Consider the following 7,981-nt stretch of genomic DNA (forward strand, 5'->3'; position numbering starts at 1 on the left):
CGCTCTTGAGGGTTCTACCCTCATAACCTAATCGCCTCCCAAAGGCTCTACCTCCAAAATACCATAACTTTAGAGGTTAGGATTTTAACATATTAGTTTGTAGAAAATACGAACTAATCTTTAGTGACAGAAAGCTGATCATCGGTTGCCTGAGGACAGCAGGGTTGGGGAGAAGGCAGGGATTATAAAGGGGTGTGAGAAAACTTTTGGGGATGTTTTTGGATGTATGGACTATCTTGATTGTAGCGATGGTGTACTACGTCAAACTTATCAAAATGTATACTTTGTGTGCAAGTTGTCCTATGCCAATTATAGCTCAAAAAGCTGTTTAAAATAAAGAAAAGCAGTAAAATAGTGATTCTCACGGAAGCTTCTGAGTCCTCAAAGTCTGCTGTCTCCTCTGGAGCTCCAAATCCTGGGGTGAGGTTCAGCCTGGGAGGGTAAGGGGACCTGTGGGCTCCAAGAGCATCGTGGTCTCCATCACAAGGGAACAACCCAGTTTAGCATCTCTCGTTCTGGAGTCAGGCGTGTCCTCCCTGTGGGTAAACCTCAAGAACCTGCCCCTACTATTCTCCAACCACGTGTACCAGCAGCGCCCACAATAAACCATGTTAACACCCTTGTGTATTTTCTGTTTTTCTCGCTAGTCATATAAACCATCTAGAAGTATCTGCATGTCCACATTTGGGAATTTTTGTCCATTTTACAGAAAATGGATTCTATTGTATGTAGTTTTTTGAGCATTATTTTCCCCATAGCTGCTGAAACTCTAATCCATTTTGAAAGGGCGTGTCTTGTTCCAGGGTGTATTTGTCCCAACGTGTATTCAGTCATTGCTCAGCTGGTTTCCTCGTTAGCTCACGTTTGGGCCATTTGGTTTTCTTGAAAGATGTTATTGTTTTATTTTTTACACGTGAGTCTTTAATCCAGCTGGAATGTCAGCAGGTGGTACATTTTTTTCCTTCAAGTCGCTATCCATTAGGCATGCCTCGTTTGTTAAAGATCCACCATTTCCCCATGGAACTGAAATACCACTGTGATCATATAGTCCATTTTCATCTATAGGGCAACCTGATTCCAGGTTCTCGTCTGTTCCATCAGACTCTTCATCCCCATTGCTGGACCATAGTCACTCTGTCCCCAACTCACTGTCTTTCACAGATTTCTTGGCTATTCCTGGACATTTATTCTGACATGTGAATTTTAAGATTATTTTCTTCCCTTCAAAAACACACAAACCCTGTTAGGATCCTAACGGACTCTAATGCATAAAATTTATGTATTTGGAGAAAACTAAACTTATTTGTGAGAGTAAATCTTTCCATTAGTTCAGGACTTATTTATAAGCAACAAGTTTTAGTTGTAGAGATAAAACAATAAACAAAACTGATCAAATTCCCTGCCTCTTGGAGCTCAAATTAGAAGACGGTTTCTTTTTCCATTTCGGGTCTTATATTGTGTCTTTTAACAAGACTGGGCTCTAATTTGATTGAACTCAATCTGCAAAATTCTAGAGGAAGCCAAAACTGGAAGTTTTAGGATCGGAAAAGATTTGGCTTCATATGTGCTTGTGTAACACGGTGTGAGTAAGGGACACTGGATCCCAGATCCCAGAGAAAGAAGGACAACAGACATCACGACCAACCTTGCTTTTATTATTATTTGCCAATAGTCTATGGAGAATGAGTTGATAATGTTATTTTTTTATACTATCTTTAGATTTTAGAAATAAGTATATTCTGAGACTAAGAAAATGAAGAGCTTTTCATCTTTCGCCTTGATTTTGAATTAAAAAACTATTACGCATATATATAAATTTACATGTAGTTTATAAAAACCATTAACAAAGTTTCAATAACTTTGGAATTATATGTCTTTTAAAGCCTTGCCACTTCAAGTGTGGTCCATGGACCACCAGCAGCAGCAGCATCTGGAAGCTAGTTACAAAGGCAGATTCCTGGGGCCACCCCAGGCCTACCAGGCTGGAATCTGTGTTTTAATGAGACTCCTCTGGTGACCCTTACACAGATTGGGAAGCCCCTGTCTTCAAAACTAGATAAATCTCAGCTGTGGACCATGCGGTCCTGGCCCTTGAATCACCTCTCTATGGTCTTCTGAGAAAATTGGCCTTTTCATATTTTCCCCTTCTGGTCCTGGGTCCAGGTTGATAATTCATAGTTATCTAGAAAATCATTTCCTCCAGGTTCTCATATTCTCATATAAGTAGTCATAAACGCTTAAATTCTGTCACTCCTATATCTATGGTTACCCCCCTTGCATGTGACTGGAACTCTTTTTGCCTTCTGCCTGTTTAATCACGCTTACAAAGGCTTTATGCATTCTGCCACAAGCATTTTCCCTGATGTAACATTGTCTTCCATTTTATTATAAAGGCTGCACAATGGTCCACCCACTGGCTATAACGAATGATGTCATCATTCCCCGACTGGGCGTTTAGGCGATTCCCTATTTCCAGTAGCACAAATAAAACTGCCCAGAGACCTCTACCCCCATCCTAGATAGTAGCGTAGCAGCACATTGAATCCTTAAGGTGGTCACACGCTTTGATGACACTTCCATTCTACGAATTAATTTTCATCTCAGCGTTGTTACGACAGTTTCAAAACAGAACAGAGAAGAAGATGGAAGCAACTTTGGTGTTCACCAGCAAGAGCGACTTAAATGAGCGGAGGCCTTGCCGCCCAGTGGAGCGTTAGGCAGAGAGGAAAATTTCCATGGTGTCATGAGAAGTGCGATAGGTTAAATTCAGCCGATATGTTAAATGAGAAGAAGCCGGTTATAAAATGGAACGTATACCAGGAGGTCATTTTTGTTTTAAGAATCAAATGCACATTTGCCTGTGTGTATTTGTAGATAGGAGGTATGAGAATTTGATTTCTGCAGCCATTTGAACGTTGTCCTAGAGTCCTGCTCATCTGTGTGGTTCCACCCCCGTCTGCTAGCGAAGTCTCCCTTCTCAGTCCTGCTTCTGTGGGCCCGAAGGTGTTCAGAAGCTGCTGAGACCCAGAGACTGTGCAGTATTTGGAGCCTAGGGGCTATCTCGGGATGGCTGTGAGAAGGCAGCAGTGTGGTGGCTGGTCCTCTAGGCCCTCCTCTCTTGCAGGGGACAACATGATGGGCTAGTTTCCCCAGATCGTGTGTGACCACCACAGTTGGGCCTTGAGCTTCCTGGGAGAAGGAAGTATCATAGCATCATTGATCAGCCCAGTGTCACAGTGTCCAGGGCCCAAGGAGCTGAGCCTGATGCCCCCAGGAGACCTGGTGAGACCTGGAAGCACCCTTTTTCAGGAGTGGGGGTCAGGCAACGGGGTGGCACGTGGTGTGAATGGGGTGCTGCTACATTCTGTGGGGCTGCCTCAGCCCAGTGTCACAGTGTCCAGGGCCCAAGGGGCTGAGCCTGATGCCCCCAGGACCCCTGGTGAGGCCTGGAAGTACCCTTTTTCAGGAGTGGAGGTCAGGCAAGGGGGTCAGGCAAGGTGGTGTGTGTGAATGGGGTGCTGCTACATTCTGTGGGGCTGCAGGGTTTAGATGTGGCCTTCTCCAGCTGAACTTCATTTCCCCACCATGGGGAGAGGGGCTGAGGGTCGCGGTTGATCCTGCTCAGCCCAAACCTGCCCATTTCCCAGCCCCACCCCAGGGGCACTCTCTGCAGCATCCTCTACCCTTCTCTGCCACCAGTGGCTGCTGTCCTGGTTTCAGGTGGCCCGGGGGCTGCAGTGTGCATTGTAGGCAAGTCGACCAATTTCCCATAGACAGTTTTCTCACTAAATGTTGCAGATGACGCATGCAGCTCGCAAGGCAGTTCTGAGAGCTGAGGCTGTCTGGGAAGTGGCCTTCATAAATGACATTGTCCTGGGCCTCCCTCTATGACTAAAAAGCCCATTACCCCAAGGGATTCTCCACCATGGCCCCTCAAATGAGAGACAGATATTTCTGTATCAGATATTTTTCATATTTCTGTATCACAGACTCTTGAAGGAGGAGCATGCCAGGGAGAGGAAAGGGGCAGTCATCCATTGACAAGTACTCGCTGAGCCACTATGGTGTGCCCGGCACTGTTCTCAGGGCCGGATGCATCAGCGATCAAGACCGAGGTTGGCTGGTGGACCAGATGCTTGTTGCGAGAGAGCGCGAGAGCCAAGGATGACAGCAGGTGTGGGGAGGGATGAAGTTGCCATTAGGTGGGCTGGAGGAAGGGCAGGTTTGGAGGGAAGCTACTGAGTGTGCGACACCCTTTGGACATCCATGAGAGGTGTCCAGGAGGCAGTCTGATATGCAAGTGTTCGGTTCAGGGAGAGGTTCTAACTGGAGCTTTATGATAAAGGAGGAGGCATAGAGGAACTAAAGGCAGTTGAGGAGGCTGGGGACAGATTAATCTGCCTCCCCGAGCCTCCAGGGCGGCCCTCGAATGGCCCCCCTCCGCCCTAATCCCATGTTTCCCTCCATCGTCCCTGCCCTGACCTCAGGGACCGTGGGTTCCGTGAGGCATGGTGAAACCGCCCACAGGGCCTGCCTCGTTGGTCTCCTCGCCCCAAGTCCAGCCAGTCCAGCTCTAACATTTTGTTCATCCACTTACTCGCTTAGTCATTTATTGCAGAAACATTTTATTGAGCTTCTCTCTTATGGTTCTCTCCAGAGGGCAGACTGAACCCCTTGGAGGTGCCTCGCTATGTGAAGGGACATATTGTCACCATGACTGGGAAGGGGGCAGGGGTGCTCGGGGTCCTGCACAAAAGGAACTGTCCTCCCAGAATTCCAGGGACACCTGATTGAGAAAGTCATTCCACAGCCACCTGCAGCTGGCTCAGGAGGACCCAGCTACGAGCAGACACAGTGCTGTCTGGCTGGCGGCACGGCAGACAGTGCAGCGTGGTTTTGAGATAGTGAATGCTCAGATGAGGGAAGGACATTGGTGCCCGGGGGAGAGCCGGGAGGCTTCTTGGAGGAGGTGACTTTGGAGCTGTGCTTTAAAGGGTAATAGGATATACAGACACAGGATGGGCAGGAATTCTAGGGAGAGGGGTGTGCAAAGGCAGAGGAGTGTGGACAGGTTCAGACCATCCTGAGGGCAGCAGAGGGGATGGATAGGTGGGAAGAGGAGGTCATGGTGGGGATGTGGGACCTCCCTTCCCTTCTCCAGCCCTAGAAATTACTCAGGATATTGGCGATGATGTCATACTTGGCTCTCTCGTACATGTCCCTGACCGCAGGCGGCAGCTTGGAGGTGTCAGCCCCCGCAGAGGCTGTCTTGGCGGACTCGGTGGAACGCTTCTCTCGGAACGTCTGCAGGAGTGATGCTGGGTGGTCACTCCTGTCATTCTCACTGATTGACCCCCTTTTCTGTCCTGCCTATGGCCCCTTTCCTCAGGCCAGGCCGAAGAGGCCCAGAAAGCAACGTTGGTGATGGGGCTGGAGGTGGTCCCCTCAGGCCCTTCCCCTTGAAGCCCTAAGGGTCTGAGCTGGCCTGGACTCTGGGACACACTCCCACCCTGGCTGTTCCACCCATCGGCCAGGGGGCTCCACCCCTGGTTTCAGTTTTCCCAAATGTGGGATGGGGAGGAGGGTCGGGTTCCAGGAGTCTCTTGGGCCCAGTGCAGGGCCAGTGCCCTGAGAAAGCCGAATCCCTGTCCCAATGCCCTCCCAGCCCCGACCACCGGTCCCTCCTGCCCGCCTCCTGCCAAATGACTAGCCGTCCTCAAGATCCCTCCTGACAACTTGCATGGAGAAGGGCTTGATCAGCTCCGTTCTCCAGATGAGGAACTGAGGCCCCACGCGCCCAAGTCACTGGCTCACCTCAGGCTGGCGCAGGGGGCCTGGGCGGCAGTCGACCAGCAGGATGCGGCCATGCCCCATGAAGAAGATACCAGTGCAGTTCCGCTCCTCCTGCAGGGCAGCGAGCACAGGGGCTGGGAGCACCCTCACTTCCCCGTCCCCGGCCAAACACACCCACCCCACCACCCGCTCCGGCACGTCCCTCATCCTCCCAAACCAGAGATGCAAGCCGAGGATTACCCCAGGGCCGAGGAAAGGCCACTGACAGAGAGGACCCTCGTGGACCAGACGAGAGCCCATCAAGATAAAGGACATTCGGTGGGAATAAGCATCATTACGTTAGCATCAGAGGAGCCGTGTTGGTTTAAATGTGTGTGCACATAACAAAGACAGACGATGACGCACCCACAGTTCCCGTTATCTGTCCCTGGGTCCTGAGGCTGGAGCCGATATTTACCTTATTTTATTTTGCTTCTCCACATTTTGTTAATATGCTATCACAAACGTTATTTTTCTTATTTTATAAAAGCAATTATCTCTAGGCAGATTATGGTCCTGCTTTGTTTTTTTTCTATCGAGCATTTTTTTTTTAGCATGAGTTGCTAAAAAAAAAAAAAAAAACGATCGATAACAATTTATAGTAAGAAAAAGCAATAAGGAAAAAACCGATTTTTAAAAAGGCTTCCATAGTGAGACCCCACGTGGCCAGGTGAGGTGGGTGGAGGCAGATGCCCAGGCTGGGAGACTCACCCCGTCTGCCTTGAATGCGCATTCTCGGGGTTCTCTCCGCCTCCCTGAAATGCACACCGTCTCTTTAATCCTGAAGCTGAGCTTCGTCCTGGTGGTGGAGTTCTACGGAAGCGAGAGAAAACCCCTGATCGCCTACCTCCCTCTCGCAGATGAGGGAACAAAGGTGTGGAGAGGTCCCAGTGACAGGCTGGAAGGGGTGGAACTGAGGTCTGCTCTTAAGTGGCCTCAGCAGAGATTTGGGGTGTGAGGGGATTTTGGAAACTAGCCGAAGGATACCGCTTCGTAGCTGTCTGACCTGGAGGGGTCACTTCTCATCTTTGCCCCTCAATTTCCTCTTCTGTGACATAGGAACAAGTATACCAACTTACCAGGAGAGAGGAAATGGGGCGGGAAGGGGACACTGGAAGCCCCAGGGGAGGCTCTGGTGAGACCAGTCCCTCTCCTGTCTGTCCTTTGAAACAGCTCTGCATATTCCTTCAAGCCCGGGGCCTGAGTGCAGGCTGATTCCCAGAACCCCTATTTCATGCCTGGCTGAAGCCCCAGATTTGCCAGCTAGTCAGCTGTCAGGCCTGGGGTTACAACCTTTTCTTACCTGCTGGCGGGAAAAGCGTTAGAACAATAATAACAGCTAATGATAACCAAGTCCTTTGGGCCTGTGCCCGGCATTCTCTCCCAGATGCCACCCTCAGAGCTGTCACCCACTTCCCTGGCCAGGATCTGTGGACACTCACCGAATTTGCCGGTGGGATGGCTTCCACCAGGCCGAAGAGGGACTGTCCCCATCGCCCCTGATTGAAGATCCGCAAGGCCTCAGTGACAATCTCCTCATAGCTCAGATGGCGTTGGGCCACGCAGGCCGTTGCTGCCAAGCCTACCACCAGCATGAGTGCCATCCAGGCCCGTGCCATTGTCCTTTCTCTGATCCACTGCCACTTGCAGTCCCTTTTAAATGCTACTCTGGCTGCCTTGCCCAAGGGCTTCTGGCGACATGCATGGCTGGTGCCTTCCTGAAAGTGGCCTCTCCTTTCCTGGCCAGACACCTCGTGTTGACCAACATTCCGAAATATCATTGGTTAAGAGGTGAGGAGGTTTGGGCAACAGGCCAGGGCCTCGGAGTGAGGCAGGAGGCCTGTGTGATGTTGGGCAAGTTCCTTCGCTCTGGTCCTCAGCATCCCACCTGTGCCATGAGGAGGCCGCCTCCAGCTCTGACAGGCCAGGACTCTGTGCTGTCTCTGCCTGGCTCTTCTGGTTTGAGCCCCAAACAACTGCCCAGAATGTAAATTCTGTAAATGGCAGTTCCTTAGCCAAGTGCACAAAGAGTTAGTCCAAGAGTTAGGCCGTGCTCGGGTTGACATTCACAGTGTCCCATACATTTTAAAAAATTGGTTGTCACCCTTTAAAAATCTGGATACCTGACTTCAAAAACATCATAAGATCT

General features: G+C 50.0%; 1 protein-coding gene across 1 annotated transcript; it reads right to left on the reverse strand.

Annotated features, from left to right (window-relative positions):
* Positions 1-4,605: 4,605 nt before the first annotated feature.
* On the reverse strand, positions 4,606-7,493 carry CAMP (cathelicidin antimicrobial peptide). Its single transcript, XM_006914918.3, has 4 exons — positions 7,275-7,493; positions 6,544-6,645; positions 5,815-5,904; positions 4,606-5,304 (listed from the first exon to the last, which is right to left on the reverse strand). Exons 1-4 carry the CDS (start codon positions 7,449-7,451, stop codon positions 5,164-5,166), a joined length of 510 nt encoding a protein of 169 aa, XP_006914980.3. The 5' UTR covers positions 7,452-7,493; the 3' UTR covers positions 4,606-5,163.
* Positions 7,494-7,981: the final 488 nt, after the last annotated feature.

The sequence above is a fragment of the Pteropus alecto genome, unplaced genomic scaffold (genome assembly GCF_000325575.1).
Source record: "Pteropus alecto unplaced genomic scaffold, ASM32557v1 scaffold156, whole genome shotgun sequence".
NCBI lineage: Eukaryota > Metazoa > Chordata > Mammalia > Chiroptera > Pteropodidae > Pteropus > Pteropus alecto.

What these genes read in the sequence shown, in the direction of transcription:
- CAMP (XM_006914918.3), bottom strand. Translation starts at nt 7,451, where the DNA reads ATGGCACGGGCCTGGATGGCACTCATGCTGGTGGTAGGCTTGGCAGCA. An exon ending in CCATCCCACCGGCAAATTCG is followed by an intron (nt 6,646 to 7,274) that starts GTGAGTGTCCAC and finishes TCGCTTCCGTAG; the next exon opens with AACTCCACCACCAGGACGAA. An exon ending in GCCCCCTGCGCCAGCCTGAG is followed by an intron (nt 5,305 to 5,814) that starts GTGAGCCAGTGA and finishes TCACTCCTGCAG; the next exon opens with ACGTTCCGAGAGAAGCGTTC.